A 22,548-nucleotide genomic window follows, 5' to 3' on the forward strand; every position below is an offset into this window, starting at 1 on the left:
AGGTGAGAAGAGGGCTGAGGGATAAGGAGAGGGGTTGGCAAGTATTCTCCAGCCCCCAACCCCCAAAGAGTAAGTCTGGATGGGGACATTGCTGCCCATTCTCCCCAGGGCAAGGACTGGATATGACGGGAGCCACGCCCCTTTCCTCAATCTGCTATTCCTATGACTCTGTATGCTGTCCTTCACTGTGTGCCACTTATTTAAATGTTGTGTTTGTGGTATGTATTTGCAACTGTATCTTTGTGTTGTGTTTCGGTGCATTACGTCTGTGTGCAATTTGCTGTTGGTGTACTCTGTTTCTCTTGTGCGCCTGTGTTACGGCTCTATGCCTGTTTGTCTACTTTATCTGTATGTTTTGTTGTGTGTCCGTGCTGTGTACACGGTGTGTCTCTCCTATGTATCTATGTCCATACTCTGTAATTGCCTCTTTATTGTGTGTTGTGTCGTGTGTATCATGTGTTGTGAATTTGTGTTTGTGCCGTGCGCATTGTGGATCTGTTTCTGTGTGTGCTCTCTACACCGCAAGTGCAGGATGTTTGTGTGTTCTGTTGTGCGAATCCCGTTTGGGTTGTTCTAGGTCTGTGTCTACGCAGGGAGTCCGTGTGTATCTGCACCTCCCCGCTGTGTGTCTGTGCCAGCTGACGTCTGTGCCCCGCGCGCAGAGTTGTGTTTCCTCAACAAGTGTGTGCCGGCTCGGAGTGCCGCGCGCGCCTCCTCGTGTGCCCGCGTTGTGCCTGCGCCTCCGCCGGGCGGTCGTGCCGGGGTGCAGGCTCCGCGTCCGTGTGCGCTCGCGCCGCTTGTCTGCGTCCGGCGCGCGGTGGCGGCGGAGGATGCGCGCCCGCGGGGGCGGGGGCGGAGGCCGGGGCGCGGCGCGGGGGCGGCCCGGGGGCGGGAGTGGGCGAGCCGGCGGGCGGGCGGTGCTGCGGGGCCCCGCGGCCGCGGGCTCCAATGGCGAGGCCGGCGCGGCCCCCGCTAATTACATAAGCGAGACGTCAATAATTCGCGGGAAAACGCGAAAAAGATGGCGCCCCGCGCCCGGGGGGCCCCTTCCTGAGCGCCCCGGCCCCTCCCTCCTCCTCCGCCCCCCCTCCTCCCCGCGGCGCCCCCGCCCCGCCCCGCCCCCGCCGAGACCCCGACCCCGGCCCCACGGGCGGACACTCGGCCGGGCAGCCGCGGGCCGAGCGCAGCCACCTCCGCCGCCGATGCGCCTGGTGGCCAGACTCCAAGTGGGACCGGCGGACACGCAGCCTCGCGGTAAGTTCAGCGCTGCGGGCTGACGGCCCGGGCCGGGGGACTCCCCGCCACACTCGCCTTTCCCTGCAATCATCCCTCTTTTGGAAATTTCCCGAACTTTGGCGGGTCAGACGCCTCCGGGGGCGTTGGAGTCCTGGGAAGCCGCACGCCTTGGGGGTGGAGAGGGGTGAACGGTGTCCGCGGGGTGGCGGGAGCCCCGCCCGGGTCCCCGAGCCTTTGGGGGGCGTGTGTGACAGGTCGCTAGTCCTGTGCCTAAAATCTTTATTTTTCCTGTTGTGTGTGTCGGGGGGTGGGTGGCTTGGAGACCGACGGGGGCGTTTGGGATTTTGCTCACGTCCGAAGTCAGGCTGCGGCAGGATTGGGATGGGGGAGGCTTGGCGTCGGAGCGACTAAAGAGAGGAGCGCTTGAACCCGAAGGGGGTACTTTTGCAAGCTTTTTCCCCTCCCAAACACCCTTTTTAAAAAGCCAACGGCCGCCCTGGGAGAGGCCCCTGCGCATGAATCATCCTCGCTTCCTGCCCCCGCCCGGCCCCGCGATCCGGGTGCCGCGGATTTGAACTGGACGCCGACGGGAACCCGCAAACAGGCATTTCTTTGCAGATGGGTTTGAATCAGCCAATCACAGCCCGCGGGGGCCCGCTCCGGGAGGATGGAGGCGCGGTTGGGGGGGCCGCCACCCGAGGGCCCCCGCCCCGCCAGGGGGGGTGCGGCGACCGGGCCTGCTCCCAACGGCGCGGCGGGGGAGGAAGTGTCAGTTTGTGAACCTGCCGCGGGCCCGGGCCCCAGGCCCGGCGGGCAGGGACCTTGCAGCGCCCGGGAGCCAGGTGGCAGGGAGAAGGCAGAGATTTGGACTGCACACCCTGCCCGGTGCCTGCGCGCTCTGCCCTGGAGAAAAGAGAGGAATTGGGGGGGAGGGGCGGGGGCGGGGGTGGGGGGGGAGGCAAGAGGGGACGTGGCCGCGCCACCATCTGGAGAGTGAAGACCCCAGCAAGGCCCTGCCTGCCCTAGGGCCCTTGACATGCACACACATGTATTCCATTTCATATGCTCACTGACATAAGGCTGTAGACATCAAACACAGTCTCACAGGAGTACACACACACTTACAGGGAAAAACACAGGACTCTCTCCCTGTCTACAGGTAATCATAACACCAGGTGCCCAGCGCCTTGGCAGAGAAGGAGGGCACCAGAGTAGCGGGTGCAGGGAACAGAGGGATGCTGTGCTTTTGGCTTAGTGGAGAGTGTGTGGAGGGGCCTGGAGCCAGGTGAGCCCAGATTGAGGAGGAGGGGGCCGTGGGGGGTGCTTTGAATGCCATTGAAGGTACTGGGGAGCCACAGAAGGTTTCTGGGAGAATAAGAAGATGGGAATTGAGGGCCCTGTGGAAGAGTCTGGTGGGGAGGCAGGAAACAGGGAGTGGCCTGTTTAACACTGGGCGCTGGTGGTTCCATTCCGAATCCCAGGTTCCCAGCATAGGTGAGTGAGCACAAGGCTCAGGAAACAGTTCTTGAATGAATGAATGGCCCAGGCAAGGTGAGGCCTGAACTCAGACCAGGACAGGGGGATGGAAGAGAGGAGTGGGTTGCCAGAGGCCACTGTGCTTGGCTGCTGTGGCAGCTGATCGGTTGGAGAAGTCTAAGATGCTTGGGGGTCTGGGGACCATAGTAGTACCATTAGCAGGAAGCAGCGAAAGCAATGGGAGCGGCACATTTGTAGGATGGTGAAAGACAGATGTGGAGAGGTTGGCATGGCAATGACTTCACTGCTTGGAGCCGGTTTGCATCTGAGTAAAAGCATAAGTGAGTTTAAATGTCCCAGAATTGGTGTCCATTAAATCATCCCATAATTGAGAACAGAAAAGGAGATTGCAGAAGACACAGATGGCCAAGTCTATACCAGTTCACAAGCCACCCAGGAGTTTCCCTCTCCAGGTGAGTTTTCTCTGGCCAGCTCTCAGGGTAGGGGTCAGGGGTCTGAGAACTTCCCGCTGCCCCCTGGAGAAGGTCCTCCACTCAGGGAACACAGAGTGTGTTTGCTTTAGGGATAAAACCTCTGGCTGTGAAGCCAGGGAGTGAGGTTCAGGCCCCACTGGGCAGGGAGATTTTGCTCCGTGGTTGGTTGAGAGAGCCTTTCTACTTAGAAGGCTGCATGGTATGGGTGGGGAGAGAGCAGGACTTAGAATCAGCTCGCCTGATTATGGACCATGACTCTGCCTCTGACCCCATAGCCACTTCCCCTTGCCAAACCTCAGTTTCCTCACTGGTAAAATGGGAATAATAATGCCTCCCTCACAGCGTTGTCAGCAGGATCCAGTGAGATGATAAACGCGTCTGGCACATAGCACAGGTTACATAAATGGTTGTTTCTTTCCTTCCTTCCCCTTCTCCTGAAGTAAGGAGTAAAAACCCCTTTCTCTTTCTCTTCCAGTGTCAGTGGAAGCTGATGGAGAATCGAGGTCTGGACCCAGGGACTCGGGACTCCTATGGTGCCACCAGCCACCTCCCCAACAAGGGGGCCCTGGCAAAAGCCAAGAACAACTTCAAAGACCTGATGTCCAAGCTGACAGAGGGCCAGTATGTGCTGTGCCGGTGGACAGATGGACTGTATTATCTCGGGAAGATCAAGAGGGTAAACCTTTCCTTCCTGGCCCCAGTTCCCAGGCTCAGCATCTCTCTGCTCATCCTCTGGTCTTGGCCTCAGACCAGTGATGGAGGCTGGGAGACTGCTGGGAAATTCCCGCCTTGTTCTTATGCTCCAAACTGAAAGTGGAAGGAGGCGGAGCCTGCAAAGGCAGGTGCCATCCTTAGGGCCAACATCTTTAGAAAAGTGCTCTGTGAGCCTACAAAACAAAATAGTCAGGTTGGAGAGGACCACAGACGATCACCTGGCCTGTTCTGTCCTTGGCGTTCCCGCCAAGTTGCCGTCCCCCAGTCCCTGACTGCACAACTCCAGTGAGTGGGTGTGCACTACCTCCGGAACTGCCATCCTCCTTCCCCTTCTAGCCTGGCTTTCCTTTTTGCAGCACAAGGAGAGGTCTAAAGCCTCTGACCTGTGGGGACAGAAATGGGAGAGGAAGACCGTGTTCAAGTGGCTTTTCCCCGGCTACTGTCTCACACTGCCCTTCCCTCTCTCTGCCCCAGGTCAGCAGTTCTAAGCAGAGCTGCCTTGTAACTTTTGAAGATAACTCCAAATACTGGGTCTTGTGGAAGGACATACAGCATGGTGAGTATTCCTGTGATTTCAGGCACCCCCCCGCCCCGCAGCCCAATCCCCGATCCTCTCTCCGCCTCTCCCTCCATTTTTTCCTTCTCGCCTTCTGTCTCTAACTTCTGGCAACTGGCCTTGTCCTTGGAGCCCCAGGTGCACCTGAGACGCTGATCGGATTACCAGCTGTACATTTATGTGGAAACACACTTGTAACATCTGTCATCCCCTTGAGTACTCCTACTCATGAGGGAGGCAGGCAGATGGAGAAAGTGGCCCAGGGAGGTGCTGGGAGAGCAGGGTTGGGTCCCAGGCCTGTGTTTGCTTCCTTGCTGCCCAAAGCTCTGGGTCACTCTGGGGCTAGGGAACAGGGAAGGGCCCAGGCAATCAGAATTGTCACCTTTCGATATAAGCACAGTGTCCCCTGTCAGCATGGTAAGAAAACGAGGGAGGCAGCTTTCTTCATGGGGGAAAGACCAAACAAGCAGATATGAACCAGGCAAGGTGATGATGGACTTACCAGGATGGAGCTAGGCCAGTTTTCAGAGTTGAAAGGGAGCTGGGTTGGGTACCATTCCTGCCCTCAGAGAGCTGATACTGTCTTACAGAGATGACAGATTGGGGGCATTCTTGCCACCTTTCTTCCTTGCCATGTACATGACAGACATCACTAATCAATCACAACACTTGCATATTTTCAACATGGAGCTCCAAGCAGCCACTACCAGTCAGAGTTACCGTGAGAGAAGAGACTTTTTTTTTTTGCCATTTATGCTCTAACAGGAGAACCGACATGGCGGTATGTGGGGAAGAGGCAGGTTTTAGGGTCCAGTATTCCTCGGACCAAGATATTCTAGCTCTGCCACTTACTGCTGCATATCTTTGGGTGAGTGACATAACCTCTGTGAGCCTGTTTCTTCATCTGAGAAAAAGGAGACTGAACGTACTGGCCTCACAGTGTGGTTAAATGCTTAGCCCAGTGCTGCTGAGTTACAGGGAGGCTGTTTCTGAAGAATTTGTTACCGTAAGAGATGATTTCAAGAGCCTGCCAAGCAGAGGCCACAGAACCCAGCCAGTTAGTTGAGCTTCCAAATTGCCTTTTTCTCCAAGACGTTGTGGCTAATACAGGCTGATGCTTCTCCAAGCCCCTCTCACCCTAAAGGTATTATTTAAAAATCCAAAGCAACGAGGGTCTCCTCTCCTGGGCTACCTTCTTTTTCAAAGCAGAAGGAGCCAGCTGGTGAGGAAAGACAGTCCAAACCATGGATCGAAGTAGCACACCATGAATAGAAGGCCCACTGTGTGCCAGGCACTAAGGAGGTGCTGCAGTGCTCACCGTGTGGCTCCCCAGCCAGATCACTGCTCCTCACAGGTAGGACAGCAGCCCTCCGGGGTCGCCCAAGATTAGAGCATAAGGCTGAGCACGCTATAGTTACTGATCCATCACTTCATTAAGCCAGTGAAGACTTACTGCGACCCACAGTGGGTCCCGCCTTCCTGGGAGCATATTCAGGGATAAGAGGCAAGACATCATTTATTCAACAAACATGTCTTGAACACGTGTTATGTGCCACACCCCATAAGAGGTCCTGGGGACACAGAGATGAACAGATACCTTTTCTGCCCTTACAGAACTTTCCGTCTGCTAGGGGAAATGAGACAGAAACACACATCAAAATGTATCTTACTTTATTCACTCAAACCCTTCAGTCATAAATACATATTTCTTCTTCAGCAACGCCAAATTGCAAAGGAAAAAAAGAGAGATGGAGAGGGAAACTGTAGATTAAAAGCAATTGATCAAACTTAAAATTGTTATGACTTTTTTGAGACAATTGAATATGTGAACACTAACTGAATTTGTTGATATTAAGAATTTATTTTTAATTTTTAGGTGCAATAAAGGTGCTGTAGTTATTTTTTTTTTTGGAGTCCTGAACTTTCAGCGATACGTACTGAAATATTTAATACAGGAGGGGGGGAAGTGAGTGGGAATATAGTCAAAACAAGATTGGCCGTGAGTTCATGATTGTTGATAAGAACGTGGAGTTTCATTATAACATTCTGTTATTATTCCATAATAAAATTTTTTTTTAATTATTTAACATAAAATACTTTAACAAATCAAGTTAAATTAAGCAGGGGAGGCAGCATGACACGGTGAAAAGGACAAATAATGTGATGTCAGTTAGCTGCGGGTTTGAATCCCCCCCTCCTACTTACCAGCTGAGCGTGGGACTTAACCTCTCCGAGCCTCAATTTCCCCATCTTTAGAATGGGCTAATGGGAATAGGCAGCTCAGACTGGTTGGGGAGATTCAGTGAGTTGGCCTACGGGGCCCAGCACTCAGTAGAGGCTCAGCACCTGGAATGTAATTTTAAAACTGCTGTTTCCTGTGAGCCCGACCTGACCCTAGAGGGCCTCGTTCTTTCAGCTGGTGTTCCAGGAGAGGAACCCAAGTGCAACATCTGCCTGGGGAAGACATCAGGACCACTGAATGAGATCCTCATCTGTGGGAAGTGTGGCCTGGGTGAGTGTGATGAGCAGGGCATGGAGAAGGCCCAGACCTGTGGGTCCCCATTCCCCGCTGGCTCGGGACCTGTGTCGCCTCAGACCATTGGGGCCTTAGCTGGCTTCCTGTTTCTTTTGGAGCTCCAGAGTGACAAGGGGCCAGTCTCTGGGAAAGAGGGCCCAGGGAGGTGATCCCTGGGGAAAGCTGGGGCTTCTGGAAAGTGAGAGAAGTTATGCACTTTGGAGCCCCCGTGGGTGGAGAGGATGGGTAGGAGAGATGGGGCACAGAGGCTGAAGCCAGACCTTTGGTGCTTCCCGCCGTGGGCCAATGCTGGCTCTTAGTGGCCTGCTTGGACACCAGCCTGGCTGCCTGGTGAGCATGACCAGCCAGTCCCCTGGCAGCTGGCAGGCACACAGCTCCTAGGACTTGCCGCAGCCCTCCCCAGCCTGCCGCCTCTGGGCTGACTGGCCTCGGGCCACTGCTTCCTCGTGGGCACTCACCCCCTCTCCTTTGCCATAGGTTACCACCAGCAGTGCCACATCCCCATAGCGGGCAGTGCCGACCGGCCCCTGCTCACACCTTGGTTCTGCCGACGCTGCATCTTTGCGCTGGCTGTGCGGGTGAGCCCTCCATCCTTCCCACCCTGCTTCTCCCCATCCTCCAGTCTGGAAGCCCAGAGGCCCCCTGGGCTCGGGCCTCACTCCTGGTCACAGAGCCTGGCTTTGGAGGCAGACAGAGACTGCCACTTAATCAGCTGATGTCCTTGTGCAGTTCCTTAGCCTCCCTGAGCCTGTTTCCTTGGTTGTTAAATGCATACAGGTTTGGGGACTTCCCTGGTGGTCCAGTGGTTAAGACTCCGCGCTTCCAATGCAGGGGGTGCGGGTTCGATCCCTGGTGGGGGAATTAAGATGCCACATGCTGTGCGGCCAAAAAAAAGAAAACAAGTACTCTTTAAATGGATACAGGTTTGGTGTCAGGAGTAGGAGGCCCCCAACAAATAGTGAGAAATCACTATTAAGAGAGAAAATCCATATAAGCGCCCACTCTCAATATGTGTTGGTTATTATTGTTACTTTTATTGTTGTGCTTATTACTATTAATATTATTGAAAATGCAGCTCCTTGGGGATAGAGAGAGGATGGATCTGGGGTTGATGAGAAGAGGCTTTGTGCGTTTCTGACTACATTGCAATATCTTGTTCCACCTGGTCGGCATTAGCCTTGATAGGGAGCCATGTGTGGCCCAACCGGGACCCCCGCGGGTAACCCGGGCCCTCATCTTCCCGCAGAAAGGCGGCGCGCTGAAGAAGGGCGCCATCGCCAGGACCCTGCAGGCTGTGAAGATGGTGCTGTCCTACCAGCCCGAGGAGCTGGAGTGGGACTCGCCCCACCGCACCAACCAGCAGCAATGCTACTGCTACTGCGGCGGGCCGGGAGAGTAAGGCCGCGGGGGCGGGGCGGGGCGCGGGGCGGGGCCCCAGGGAAGCGGGGTAGGCGCTGCTGGCTGGGGCAGCCAGACCCCCATGGAAGAGCCCGTATCCTCCTTCAGGCCTCGGGGATGACACCTGAGCGCGCGCGGGGCTCGAGAGCACAGGGCTAGCGCTCTCCGCAGCGGGGTGCAGGGGAGTGGCGGTTGTTCTCTTGGGGCACCGTGGAAAAGAAGGCAGTATTGAAGAGTGGTTACCAGACTGGCCCCCAGTGTCCAACCAGCCCCTTAGAGCTGTGCTACCCCTGAGCCTCAGTTCTCATCATAGTTTTCCCGTGACGTGGTGGTTGTGAGCGGTGTGTGAATTAGGTCATTCACGTAAAGGCCCACACAGTTCCTGGCTCTTGGTAAGCACTTTAACAATTGTGAGCTGTTACTGTTGGTGCATGGACGTGGAGATAAACCTTTCCGTTGCCAGAGTCAATGAGACAGGCTGCTGATGAGCTATGAAGGTCCTTTTCCCTGGAGGTGTGCAAGCAGGGGTTGGGGGGAATACCTTGGGGACGCTGTGGAGGGGGTTCTCACCCTGACTATATGTAGGATGGGAGTCTTTGATTCTTCCTTGTGGCCTGGGCCTCCATGCAGCCATGGCCGATTGAGCCTGTTCCCTTGGGCTGACTGCACCAACACTGTGGGAGGAACCACGGAAGTGAGAGATGGAACCTCTGCCCTCAGGAAACAGCCTCCAGTTCACCCTGAAGTCCTGAGTCTCATCCCCAAGTTCTGCTGACAAGCACTAGGGGTCTGGAGGCTGTGCTTACGACGTAGCCGGGTGATTTGGGCAAATCACTTGAAGTACTTCATCTCTCAAGTGGGATTAATAACCTCGGCCCCATCATCCTTCTGTGGGTGTTGAGGCCTTTGGGATAACAGATGGAGAAATGCTTATAGAGACCTTTGCAGCATTGAGGTGGTGGTTCTCAATGCTTACTGGGCAGAGCTGCTCGGGTGATTGTCAGAAGTGTGTTTCCCAGGGGCTATCCCAAAGATTGAGTAGGCCTGGAACGGGTCAAGGAATCTTCTGCATTTTAACCTGGACCCCAGGTGATTTTGATGCTGGTGGTCCAAGGACCACACCTGAGAAGGTGTGAACAAAGCATTGACTGTTAATTAAGAAAGCACCTTTTTGGTTTTCATTCTTATTCAGTGAGTAGTTGTTGAATGGTTGTCATAGGGTAAATACATTACCAGATGAGGGGCTTATAGGAGCCTTTATTCTCCCATGAAGTCTCCAGGGCAAACCTTTCCCCAACAGTAGTGTTTGGGAAGCAGTGTGTGAGGCACAGACCAGAGATGGGGGCTCCAGTGTGGCACAAAGAGCGTGGGCTTTGAAGTCAGGGAGGCCAGGATTTGAGTCACCATCCACCACTTGCCTCCTGAGTGACCTTGAACAATCTGTTTAACCTCTGACTCACCTGTAAAGTGGTCAGCGGCCCATGTTTGACCAGACGGTGAGATCAAATGATATAGCCTAAGCCCTGCTGCCAGGGCTTCCCCTGGCACAGCCCAGTGCTCAGTAACTGTGAGTTCTCTTCCCTTCCCCCCGCTGGAGGGCGAGTTTGTGTTGGGAAAGGTTGCTGAGGCTGATCCCTGGCTGGGAGTGTGGGCCTGGCTGACCCTGGCTCCTCTGGCTCTCCAGATGGTACCTGCGGATGCTGCAGTGTTACCGGTGCAGGCAGTGGTTCCACGAGGCCTGCACCCAGTGTCTCAATGAGCCCATGATGTTCGGAGACCGGTAGGTGCTAATCTGGTCTGGCTCAGCCTTGGGGGCGAGGTGGGGGGATGGGGGCAGCAGCTGCAGCAACTCCTTCAGGTTGCCTGCCAAGCCCCAGACCCCCAGTGGGGGGCTGGGACAGCGTGTCCCTGTCTACAGAGGCAGCTCAGGGTAAGGAGGCCTTCCCAGTAGAGGGACACTCTGGGCCACATCCCCAGTCGCAGCCCCACCTTCCCTAAGCCCCAGACGCTTCAAGTGTCTGGGGAAGGGGGAGAGACACAGGCCCTGCCCCAGCCCTGACTGGGGTTGTTGGAGGAGGCAGTGGGGGAAATGGATGACTTGATCTGGCCTCTAACCAAGGGGGCTAAGCTAGTGGAAGGCTTATGTGTGTCAAACAGGATACTGTGTGTGTCTTGGTTGGTGTCTCACGTGGTTTGTGATTGAGTGCGTGTGTGTGTGTGTGTGTGTGTGTGTGTGTGTGTGTGTCAGGCAGAGGGGAAGAGGGTGGTCCCTGCAGCCCAGCCTAGTTCAGCTCACTCAGAACTCAGCCACCCTCCAGGGCAGTGATATTTGGGAAAGGGTTTGAGGTACTGGTTAGAAGGGGTGGGGGAGTAGTTCTTGGTCCCTGTTCTGCCCCATCTTTATCCCCTCCCCAGAGGGAATGAGGACAATGCTGACTCTGGGAAAGCAGGCGGGAGGTGGGGGTGAGGGCACTGGACCAGGGTCGGGTGTCAGAGCCCCTCCTACCACAGGCCCCCTTTTCACCCACCCACAGGTTCTACCTGTTTTTCTGCTCCGTGTGCAACCAGGGCCCAGAGTACATCGAGAGGTTGCCCCTGCGATGGTGAGAGGGTGGGGCTTGGCCCAGGCCCACTCCTGTCCCTTCCCAGTTTCTCCCTTCCCTCCTCCCTCCGGGAACAATTCCATTTCCAGCCACCAGGTCCCAGCCTTGCCCCTGCCCTTCAGCCTGGACCCAGGATGCTCCAGCCCTGGCTGCACAGGCTGCCAGCTCACTGTGGGCCTGCCTCCTTGCACCCTTGCCCAGGGTCGATGTGGTTCACCTGGCCCTCTACAACCTGGGGGTGCAGAGCAAGAAGAAGTACTTTGACTTTGAGGAGATTCTGGCCTTTGTCAACCACCACTGGGAGCTCCTGCAGCTTGGCAAGGTATGCGAGACCGTGGGACGTCAGAATGGCGAGAAGCCGTTCCACAGTGGGGTTCCCTAAGTCCAGAGAGGTGAGAGGTTTGCCCAGGGCCACACGGCGCCGCACTAGGATCTGGGTCTCTGAGCACAGTTCTTCAGGAACGCTGGCTGTCCGTGAGGGCTGCTGAGTGGGGACAAAGACCCAGAGCCTTTGAGCCGTTGCATCTCTGAGTCCAGGCGTCTGAGCCTGTTCCCTGCAAGGAGCTTCCTAACCCAGGCTTTGGTAGTGGGTGGGTTAGGGCCTCACCAGCTCAGCTGTAGGGAGCTGGGGGTCGAGTCTGGCTGGAGGAGATCTCCCTACAGAGCTGTGTGACCCACTCCAGATTACCTGGCTAGGATGGAAAGTGAAGTGGGCCTGCCCTCTGCCGGTCGTACTCTGAATAGCAGAAGAGATCACCAGGGGTCTGGGAACTGGGATTCACGGAGTGAAGTCACAAACCAGAGACTTTCAGGATGTCAGAGGTAGAGAGCTGAGCCAGGGCTTCCCCAACCACTTCCACGGCAGGGCCATGCACCCTTTAATGACAGCCTCTGAATCCTCTCCACCACATCCAGAGTGAGTCATCTCTGCTGACTGCCCCAAATCCTTTAGTGAAATAGGGCTTTTTTTTTTTTAAAGTAACCTTATGCTTGGCAGAAGTTCTTCATATAGTAACATCTTCGTTTACAGTGTTTGATAATTTACAAAAGGCATACATATTATAAAGCCCTTAAAGATAGGTAGAGCTGGGATTTTTAAATAATTTTTTCCTGATTTATTAAAAAAAAACTCATACATGTTCCTGGTAGAAAATTTTCAAAGTACCAAAAAGTATAAGAAAGTACACTTCAAAGAAAACCATCCATACTCCTGCATCTCACCACTCAGAAACATCCACTGCTAACACACACAGGTGCACAGAGTTCAAGCCTCTCATTTACGTCTGTTTTTCTTTTTATAGGGCTTAGATTATACGGTATTTACAATTGTTTATTGAGGTATAGTTGATTTACAATATTATGTTAGTTTGAGGCATACAGCAGTGATTCAGTCATATATATGTGTGTGTGTGTGTGTGTGTGTGTGTGTGTGTGCGTGTGTGTGTATACATACACACACACATTTTATCCAGATTCTTTTCCATTATAGGTTATTACAAGGTATTGAATATAGTGCCCTGTGCTATACAGTAAATCCTTGTTGCTTATCTATTTCACGTATAGTAGTGTGTATCTCTTAATCCCATACTCCTCTAATTTATCCCTTCCCCCTCCTTTTCCTCTTTGGTAACCGTAAGTTTGTGGGAATGTAAATTGGTGCAGCCACTATAGAAAACAGAATGTAAGTTCCTTAGAAAACTAAAAATAGAGCTACCATATGATCCAGTAACCCCACCCCTGGGCATATATTCAGAAAAGATGAAAACTCTAATTCGAAAAGACACCTGCACCCCAGTGGTCATAGCACTATTTACAATAGCCAAGACATGGAAACAACCCAATTTCCCATCAATAGATGATTGGTTTAAGAAGATGTGGTGTATATATACAATGGAGTATTACTCAGCCATAAAAAGAATGAAATATTACCATTTGCAGCAACATGAATGGACCTAGAGAATATTATACTAAGTGAAATAGGTCAGACAAATATTATGTCACTTGTATGTAGAATCTAAAAAATAATACAAATGAATCTGTATACAAAACAGACAGTATATACAATTTTAAGTCATTTTTTTTCAGTTTACATTATATCATAAATACTTTTCCATGTTATGAAAGAGTTTTTAATCAGCATTTTTCATGGCTGCATGGTTTCCACCATAGTTTACTTGCTTGTTTCTTTCCTGTTGGGCATGTAGTTTCTTTCCCATCATTAGGAAAATGAAGCGGTGAACTTTTTTGTACATAAAGCTTTATTTGTGTGTCATGTCTGTATGACAGGTTCCACGGAGCAGCATTACTGGGTCAAGGGCATGGACATTTTTAAACCTCTTGATACATTTAGGACAGGAGTTACGCTCCTCATTTTCAGATGGGGACGTGAGCTCAGAGGTGAAAAGACTTGTCTGAGATCATGGAACAAGTCAGTGGTCCTCGCCTGGAGGACTCGGGGCATCAGGAGATTGAGGAGAGGGTGGGGGCAGGGGCTGAGGTCTTCTCAGATGCCATGCGCCAGGTCTGACTGTCCTCTGCCCTGCTCCCCCGTAGCTCACCAGCACCCCCGTGACGGACCGAGGACCGCATCTCCTCAACGCTCTGAACAGTTATAAAAGCCGGTGCGTGCAGGGAAGGGAGGGAGTGCTGTGGGCCCCCCGACAGGTTGGATTTCAGTTAAAGCGTCTTCCTACCTCATAACCTTGGCACAAGCTATGCTCCCACCTGGGTCTCCCTCCACTTCTCTTTGACTATATGAATATTACCCGTCCTTCAAGATCAGGGAGCACCCACTTCATTTGGGATGCCTCCCCTGACCACTCCAGCAGCCAGACACATTTTGATACTGGACTCAGCTCCATAGGGGGCTGAAACCCCTGCTCTCTGAGGGCCCGCTGCTGTCTGAGGTCTCCCTTGCAGTAGCCATCTGTGGTTCTGGGCCAGGCACTGAAGCACGGATTCATCACCTGTCCCCAGCCCATGTCTGCCCATCCACACTGCTGAGTTCTTCTCAGAACACACGGCTGGCATGCCCCTCGCTACCACCACGGAGAATGCCCAAGCTCCTTAGCATGGCATTCAAGGCCTCTTATGATCAGACCCTGCCCATACCTTCTGCCACGGACCCTTTGCTTTATCTATTCTGGGCGTCAGCCATTCTGAACCCTTTGCTTTCCTACTCAGTGCTTTTGCTCACACTCTTTCTTCACCTAGGATGCTCCTTGATGCCTTTCATTCATTTGTTCCATCCATGACTATTTATTGAACTGCTCTGTGTCAGCCCTGTGTAGGTACTGAGGACACCGTGAATAAGACACGGTCCCTGCTTCTGTGAAACCTCCCCAGACATCTCTAGACAGAACTATCCACTCTCTCTTTCATCTTGTCACGGTTTGGGGCCCAGACACAGCCCTCTACTTGAGTACGTGGGGCCTCCTGACCTCTCTGTGGACGGTCTCCTGAGGGTAGGACTGTGGCTAAGTCACCTCTGCAGCCTCATGGCAGCTCAGCCAGTGATGAAAGGGTGAGGGAAGTGCCTGGAGGTGCTTTCAGTCTCCTTGGGGAGAGCAGAGAACAGAGTGGTGTGGAATGCAGTGTTTTGACCACAGGGTTCCACGGGGAGCTGGAGGAGGGCTTCCTGTAGGCAGAGGCCTTGGGGCTGGTTGAGGCAGAGAAGAAAAGGGAGGAGCAGCAAGAGCCACACACAAGACAAGGAAGCACGGGGACGAGCCGCCGGCTGCGTTCTCGGCCGCCACCTGGAGCCCCTGATCCCACAGGCTTCGAGGAATCAGTGTCTCCATGGGCCACTCTGGGTCCGGGGAGGCAGAGAGGGAGGTTTTAACACTTGACTCTCCTCCCCAGGAGGATGGACGGACAGGCTCCAGAGCTTTCTCCTCTCCCTGCCCACCCCCAGGTTCCTCTGTGGCAAGGAGATCAAGAAGAAGAAGTGCATCTTCCGCCTGCGCATCCGCGTCCCGCCCAACCCCCCCGGGAAGCTGCTGCCCGACAAGGGCCTGGTGCCCACTGAGAACGGCGCCTCTGAGCTGCGTAAGAGAGGAAAGAGCAAGCCTGGGTCAGTGCCTGGGGCCCTTGGGCCGGGGCCGCAGCCGACCTCGGGTCCTCTGCTCCCGGCTCCAGCTGCAGCCCCCTCCGATGGGCTGTGTGGTGGCATCCAAGTGATCAAGGCAGGCCTCCAGCCAGTTAGTCCCAGCTGGAGGCACCCTGAACCGGCCAGTCAGTGGCTGAGCCGGGACCTGATACCACGCTCCCGCTCCTTCAGCCACAGCCCCTTGTGGCCTCGCTTGGAGGGAAAGCCAGATCACGGGACCCAGTCTTGCTGGCTTAGGGCTGAGGCAGAGGTCAAGGGGCAGTCAGTGTGTAAGGGGTCCCTAGCGCTCCCGGCTGAGCCCAGCCCCCTCTTCCTGGCATGGGGGGTGAGGGGCAGAGCACCTGGATGCCCGAGGCAGGAGAGGCACCTCCTCTCCTGCCTGCCCACTATACCCCACCACCCTCACACACCTGCTGCCCCAGAGGACCCCCCCGCCGCCTCCCCAGGTCTCCTTGTAAAGGAGAGCCTGTGCCCACTCCCACGCTGTGACCCCACCCCTGCCCAGCCACTCCTCCCTCGGGGCCACCCTCTGGGCCTTCAGGCTCTGACTGGGCCACCCTTTCCCTTTTCTGTCTCCACAGTTTGTTGCCTCATGATTTCCAGCAGCAGAAAAGGCGAGTTTATAGAAGAAAAAGATCAAAGTTTTTGCTGGAAGATGCTATCCCCAGTGTTAGTTTCTCGTTTTCTCACTCTCCACTTTCACACTCAGGGTCAGCACATACTAGGGATTCCTGTGCAGAAAACTAAGTCCCCCAGGCCCAGGGGACTCTCCCACGTCCCCGAAAGGATCCTTTTACAGCTGGTTAAACAAGGAAGGGCCAGGCACTGCGAGACTCCTCCTTCATCTCCCCAAGTTCTCCCAAGAACCCAGAGCGGGGCTGGGCAAGGGCAGGTAATATCCTTGCCTCCACTGTCCAGGTGGGGAAACTGAGGGCCCAGGAGGGCAGTGACCCTCCTGAGGTCACACCTCAGGCAGTGGCAGAGCCCAGCCCAGAACCAGAGCTCCAGAGCATTCTTGCCTTCTTCAGTAGCCCTGCATCCTCACTGAGGCCCTCGCTGTGGGCAGTAACATTAGCCGTGTCTCCAATGGACCATTTATAAGGCACCTTCACAACTGTCATTCCATTCTGCCACGCTCCCTGACACCTCCTAAGAGTGAAGCTCAGAAGGGGTTATTACCCACCTTTTGCAGTTGAGGTAACTCAAGCCCAGAGATCGAACAGTCAGACAACCGGCCAGAGACAGAGCCAGGACTAGAACTGACATGACCTGGCTCCCTGGTCAGGACTGGAAAAAAGAGGAAGGGACAAGTCTGACCCTCGGAAGGCCAGCTGGCCCCGTGCAGCCTGTGCGGCCCGCAGCGGGGAGGAGGGTGCTGTGAAAGGCGGAAGTGATGCTTGCCGGCTGACCGCCCCTCCTCCCTGTGTCCACAGAGTGACTTTGCCTCGGCCTGGAGCACCAACCACCACCTAGCCAGCATATTCGACTTCACGCTGGATGAGATACAGAGTTTAAAAAGGTAACAGTGAGGGACCTGGCACAGAGCTCTGCTCTGGAGCCTGGGATGGAACCGAGCAGGGGGACCACCATTCCTCTAGCTATGGAAGATGTGGAGCAGAGAGCCTTTGGAGGGAAGGGAAGCTCCCCTGGGGTCACTGAGTTAAAGGGTCCGCATTGCAGAAGGCTGCCTGAAAGGTCTGTCTGCATTAGGGCAGCCTAACACCCATGCTGTAAGCCTGCAGGGCTCCCGGGGACAGCTCCGCAGGGCAGCGCTCAAGGCCTGCCTAGCCCGGCCCTCCCTACCTCTCCCACTTCTCCTTGCCTCACGCCTGACACCAAAATTGCTGTGATCACCCCACATTCACGTTCCTCCAGGGAGCCTTCCCTAACCCTCCCCAGGCTGTGGCGGATGCTCCTTGTGTATTCCCACAGAGCCTCGTGCTTGGTACACACGAGGGGAGGGGCCGCATCCATCGTTTTATTTCCAGAACTATTAAAGGTCGTTTCGTGCTTTCCTGTGGGCATGGAGGAGAGAGCAAGGGCTTCAGTCAGTCAGGCCTGGGCTCCGGCCCCTACTTACCAGTTGCCATCTGTGTAACGTTAGCAAAATTCTTTAACCTCTCTGAACCTCCTCACCTGTTCCTGCGTGGTTGTTATGAGACTCAAAATCCTGTACACGAAAGCACTCCCGGCCTGTACGGTGTTGCACGAGTGCCTGGGATCATGGTGATTATCATCTCTAATGACTGTCACAGTGTTTATGTCAGTGCCAGGGGAGGGTGGTCAGGGAAGGCTTTTGTGACTCCTTGGACTCTGAAGGCTGGATGGGTAGGAAATGTTCAGGAGAGAGGAGGTGCCACTGCAGCTGTGGTGGCGGGAAGCTCAGTGGGAAGGTGGCTTCGACTGGGACGAAGGATGCATGTGAGAGGGACCAGGAGATGACGGGGAGGTCCCAAGGGGCGCTGAGGATCAGCGGCAGGCTCACCCTCTCCTCCCTCTTAGCGCCAGCTCAGGCCAGACCTTCTTCTCCGACGTGGACTCCACTGATGCTGCCAGCACCTCTGGCTCCGCTTCCACCAGCCTTTCCTACGACTCCAGGTTAGCTTCCCAGCACGATGGATTCAAGTTCCATCGCTCCCCCCAGAACCCCCAACCCCCTTTGGGATGTGTGGCTCACTCTGTGCATCTGAGTCTCAGGACCTGGCCGCCCTTAAGTGCGTGAGGGTCTGGGACCCTCCGGTTCTGAGTTGTGGGCATTCGGGCTGCTCCTCTTAGCCTGCTACAGGTTATGTGACACCTCTTGCTGGGCAGTTTCAGATCCAGGGTTCTTCCATTCTGGGGTTCTTGGCCTCTGCTTGCCATGATTTTGCAATGTCTGTGCCTCTGACTGCAGGGTCCCCTGACCCTGGTTCTTGGCTGTCTGAACCTGGTGTCTGTCTTGTGGGTGTTTAAGGAAAAGAGCCTGGGAGAGGGGAAATGGCATCCTGCAAAGTATAAGGACTAGGAGAGGGCACAGAAATCCCTGGAGGCCTAGCTGAGGGTGCAGCCTGCTTGGCAACAGCTGGTCCTCAGCAGCAAAAGGAGGGTGGTGCTGCAAAGCACACAGACAACTTTTTAACTGAGGCTCTTTTAACTGTACTTAGGATACTTGAGGCCCTTGCAAAAAGTAGAATTTAAAGTATCGATGTAATGCCCATTGAAGCGTGTCTTGTCTCCAAACATCTCTGTCTTTCTCTGCTGTTGCCTCTGTGTTTTCTTTTCTCTCTTCGGTTCTCACTAGCTCTTTGGGTCTTGGTTTGTTCCTAAGTATCCGTGACCGTGTACCTCTTCTTTTGTGTGTGCGTTTCTTTCCCCCGCTCCGCCTCTTTCTGCCCCTGTGGAGGGGAGAGGGGAGGAGAGGGGGGGACACATGTCTGCCTCCCCGTCCCTACCCCTGCATGACGCCTCCGGCTACAGTGAGTCCAGGTGACCGACTAGGCAGAGTAAGCAGGGCCTCTGCACTGCACGGCTGCAGGAAGCACCAGGATGGTGCTCCTGGACTCAGGCCACACTGAGCTCCTCAGCGTAAGAAACACGGTTTTAGAGCTGGACACGCCTAGGTTTGAATCCGGGCTCTGCCACTCCCCGGCTGGTGGTTTCTCCTCTGGAGCCTCCTCAGGGCTGTTGTAGGGATCCAGGGGGATCATCGGTGCCCAGGGCCTGGTGCCCGGAGTGCTCAGGGACAGGGACTTGGTGGGATAATCCCGTTTCATTCCCGTCGTCGTCCTCCTCCCCTTCCGATACAGACGGACAGTGGGCAGCCGCAAGAGGAAGCTGGCAGCCAAAGCGTACATGCCACTGCGGGCAAAGCGGCGGGCGGCCGAGCTGGGTGGACGCTGCCCCTCCGACAGCAGCGCAGAGGGGGCCTCAGGCCCTGAGCGGCCCGACGAGGGCATCGACAGCCACACGTTCGAGAGCATCAGTGAAGATGACTCGTCCTTGTCCCACCTCAAGTCATCCATCACCAACTATTTTGGCGCAGCCGGGCGGTTAGCCTGTGGGGAGAAGTACCAGGTGCTGGCTCGGAGGGTCACGCCTGAGGGCAAGGTTCAGTACCTGGTGGAGTGGGAAGGGACTACCCCTTACTGACCAGCCCCTAAAGGATGCCAGCAGTCCTGGAAACCAAAGGAGAGACAGCGGAAGCCACAGGCTCCCCAGTTCTCTCCAGGCTGGGGTGGGGGAGGGAAGCAAGACGGAGCTGCAAGTGCCTGGCCAGAGCCCTGCCTGCCCGCCTGCCTGCCAGGGCTGTGCCTCCGCTGTGCCCGTTCTGCTCTCCGGCCCCCTCAGGCTCACCACCTCTTTGCCTGTGTCTCTGAGGTCCCGCTGGCTACTTCTCAGTGTCTCCACACACTCCCTCAAACTGTTTACCTGTTCCTCTGAATTAGTGTCCTGCTGGCTCTGTGGGCTGTTCCTGAGGCCCGAGTCTTTGTCCCCAGTGCGTCCCTTTACCTTTCCTTCCCCTTTTGGGTGTGTGTGTTTACACACCCAACCCTCCACTGGACATCCTTACACCTGACCCATCCCAGGGACCACATCATGAGAACAGAAACCTTTGAGAAAGACTGGGTGAAGGTGGGTAAGAGGATGCCTTGAGGAGCCTTTCCCTCTCACTTTCCCGCCTCTCCTCCTGCCCTTGGGAAGAGGTGGTGAGGGTGGGAGAGAGAATGCCTCTGGAAAGCCTGTGTGGCAGAGGCCCTGGGACCTCAGGATCTGAGGCGTGAGGAGACTCGGCCTCTGCTTCCGAAGGCACCAGCACCAGAGCCCAGTTATTAAGGCCCAGAGTGCAGGCTGCAGGCGTCAGCTTCTGAGACCCGTGTTCCCTCCCCTGGCTACATCCCTCTCTGTTACCATGGAGCTGGGCCTGGCCTCGCAAACCTGAGGCTGAAGGAAAGGAAGCCGTGTCCTGCTACACCTCAGACTGTCTCCTCTGCCTCCCACCCGCAGACTCACCCCCCCACGCAGAAGCTTCCATCTGCATGTGTGCTTTCACCTCCAGGCACACACACGGGCCCCGGCCTCCAGGTGTACACACACCACACACACCACACCCACACACACCACACCGACACCCACACCCACACCCCCACACACACCCACACATTCCTTAGGGTGCCAGCGTGGCTCCTGCCCTTGGCTTTTCCTTGGCTCTCTTCTGGGGGCCATGTGCTGCAACTCAATGTGAACATCCAGCACCTGCCCGTGAACCAGCTGCGACCCTAGAGGGAGGCACGGGGGACTCATACCCTCTTCCTTATCCCCTGCCCCGTTCTGAAATTGACAATCACTTTTGGGGCAGGTTGGGATTTTTTTAAAGGGCCTGAGTCATTAAGTCCCCTCAAAGGGAAGCCTTTGTCAGTGGGAATATACATAGAGTTCTTAGAACCAACATTAAAACTCAGACCCACCTGGAGGGAGACCAAAAATGGGAGGGGGAGGAGACCCCTCATTTTTGCTGCTTCCAGAGGTATTAGAAACTGACTCACTTGATTGGAAAGAAGTGCCTTGACTGGGGCGAGGGGTGTTACCTGATGGGGACCATCCTTGCCAACTGCTGCTGTGGCCTCCAGCTCGGCTGGGTTTTGGAGGCTGCCGGCTCCAAGGTGAAGGGGGGTGAACAGTGAGCTGAGAGCAGCAGGCCTGGAGCTGGTTTTTCCATTAGGCTGACCCCTCCCCATCTGTGGGCATTCAGGGGGGTCCCTGAGAGAGTTCAGATGCCCCTTGCCTCAAACCTCAGCCCCAACAGTGCCTTTCAACTGGGACCTCACCTCCTGTACACAGCCCACCCACTTCCTTCTGCTTCCCAGCATGGTCCAGGCAGGAACAAGCTGGTTGGGCCCAGTTCTCTCCCTTCTCAGCTCCACAGCTGCTGCCACTGAAGCCCGCAACTGGGGCCAGGTGGAAGGGGAGCTGAGAAGGCAGCCCCCAACCGCCTGAAGTACGGGGCCAGACCTAACCGGGTGCCTCCTGCCTGGCTCCAGAGAACACAGCAGCCTCCCAGGCCTGCCTTCCAGGCTCCTGAGAAAGTGCAGGATGAACACAGCCTGTCAGTGGACCTGCACCTCCTCTACTCAAGCTCCAGAGGCTCTGGCCTTGAAGAGGAGGACGGGGGGAGACAGTGTCTTCCTCACCTGGAGGTCAGTGTAAGGCCTGGCAAGGTCACACTGACTCCACACCCCAGCATTTCATTCATACCTGAAAATAGCTGCATTACTGCCAACTGACCTTATCATAACCCTGTGCACCTTCGAAAAGATTTATGGTTTTGAATTGCTGCTTTTAATAACATTTGTTATATTAAAATTATAATTAATGTGTCTGATTTACAATTTAAAGGCTCACTTTGAAAAACTGCCTGTCATTCCCCTAGTGAAATATCAGCTGTTGGGTACCAGGAGGAATTAGCTCTGGTTTCCTGGAAGGTGAAGAGGAATGGTGAGACCCCATCCTCTCTCTGGCCACTGAGCCACTCCTACCACCACCACATTCTCTCAGCAATATTCTCACCTTTGCCACCAGAAGGATGTGGAACCTTTTTTCTGTGAGTACCTGACCCATGGGGGCAAAAAACATTTGCTGAGGGCCACAGAGAAGTGAAAGCTGGGGACTGGGTTTAGAATGCGACCCTACGAAGATGCTTAAGTACAGGCACTGTAAAACTTCGTTCAGAGTTTGCAAGCACACAGTTGTAGAAATCTGAAGTGCATTCCTGGCCTGGCTCTGCTGGTTGGAACCTGCACCGCTTTGTCAGGTTCCTTTGCTCCAGTTCCTCACCCTTCACATGCCTGGGAGAATCCCCGCTGTATTCAGCACCGCAGATACTGAGGGAGCCCTCTCACATACAAATGTGATGGACTACCACCTTAAATAAACTTCTCTAAATCGGGGGTAGTTTGGAGAGAGAACAAGAGGCAGCATGAAGGGATAGGAAAAAGCTACAGGGAACTGAAGGCTATGAGTTCAACTGAACTCTGTTTTCAGAGGTTAGTGTAGCATGTTAAACCCCAAGTGTTAATGTCTGCCCTTAAAAATCTTCTTTAACTACGGCTCCCGCTTTTTCCTACCACTCTTTCTGCTGCAACTTTATAACTGCCCTTGGAACAAAACCACAGTTGGAGCTAGGGCAGGGTAGAGGATGGGATTATTCTCCGGGCTGAAATCAGCGTAATGGAATAAAAAGTGAACGGCACCAAGCATCCAGAGATCTGGGCTCTAGTCCAAGTTCTACAGTGAAGAGCCCTATACACCCTCCTGAGGTGAGTGGTCTCCCCGAGCTGGGGAGTCCCTGCTGTTCCTGTGTGGTCTACGTTAGTGTTCACAAATTTACAACACATATCTATCTACGTTTAGAATTTAGGAGCAAGAAATCAGAATTCTCAAAAATTCCCCAA

At 54.7% G+C, this 22,548-nt stretch overlaps 1 protein-coding gene across 2 annotated transcripts; it reads left to right on the forward strand.

Annotated features, from left to right (window-relative positions):
* Positions 1-1,020: 1,020 nt before the first annotated feature.
* PHF19 (PHD finger protein 19) lies at positions 1,021-21,480 on the forward strand. Of its 2 annotated transcripts, none has more exons than XM_060014241.1 (15): positions 1,021-1,254; positions 3,682-3,882; positions 4,395-4,476; positions 6,893-6,988; positions 7,490-7,590; positions 8,259-8,407; positions 10,095-10,190; positions 10,945-11,013; positions 11,215-11,335; positions 13,567-13,634; positions 14,927-15,085; positions 15,703-15,790; positions 16,555-16,640; positions 17,624-17,719; positions 18,907-21,480. In XM_060014241.1, the coding sequence occupies exons 2-15, from the start codon at positions 3,697-3,699 to the stop codon at positions 19,247-19,249; spliced, it is 1,740 nt and encodes a 579-aa protein (XP_059870224.1). In that variant the 5' UTR covers positions 1,021-1,254; positions 3,682-3,696; the 3' UTR covers positions 19,250-21,480. The 2 variants fall into 2 exon arrangements, with proteins under 2 accessions (XP_059870224.1, XP_059870223.1); XM_060014240.1 differs by lacking the exon at positions 1,021-1,254 and adding an exon at positions 2,947-3,185.
* The last annotated feature ends 1,068 nt before the right edge of the window (positions 21,481-22,548 follow it).

Source organism: Delphinus delphis, chromosome 6 (assembly GCF_949987515.2).
Source record: "Delphinus delphis chromosome 6, mDelDel1.2, whole genome shotgun sequence".
Classification (NCBI taxonomy): domain Eukaryota; kingdom Metazoa; phylum Chordata; class Mammalia; order Artiodactyla; family Delphinidae; genus Delphinus; species Delphinus delphis.

Bases quoted from the DNA above. Each gene is read 5' to 3' on its own strand.
- PHF19 (XM_060014240.1), top strand. From the start codon at position 3,135: ATGGCCAAGTCTATACCAGTTCACAAGCCACCCAGGAGTTTCCCTCTC. The intron at 3,883-4,394 runs GTAAACCTTTCC...TCTCTGCCCCAG, and splicing joins ATCTCGGGAAGATCAAGAGG to GTCAGCAGTTCTAAGCAGAG. The intron at 7,591-8,258 runs GTGAGCCCTCCA...ATCTTCCCGCAG, and splicing joins TCTTTGCGCTGGCTGTGCGG to AAAGGCGGCGCGCTGAAGAA.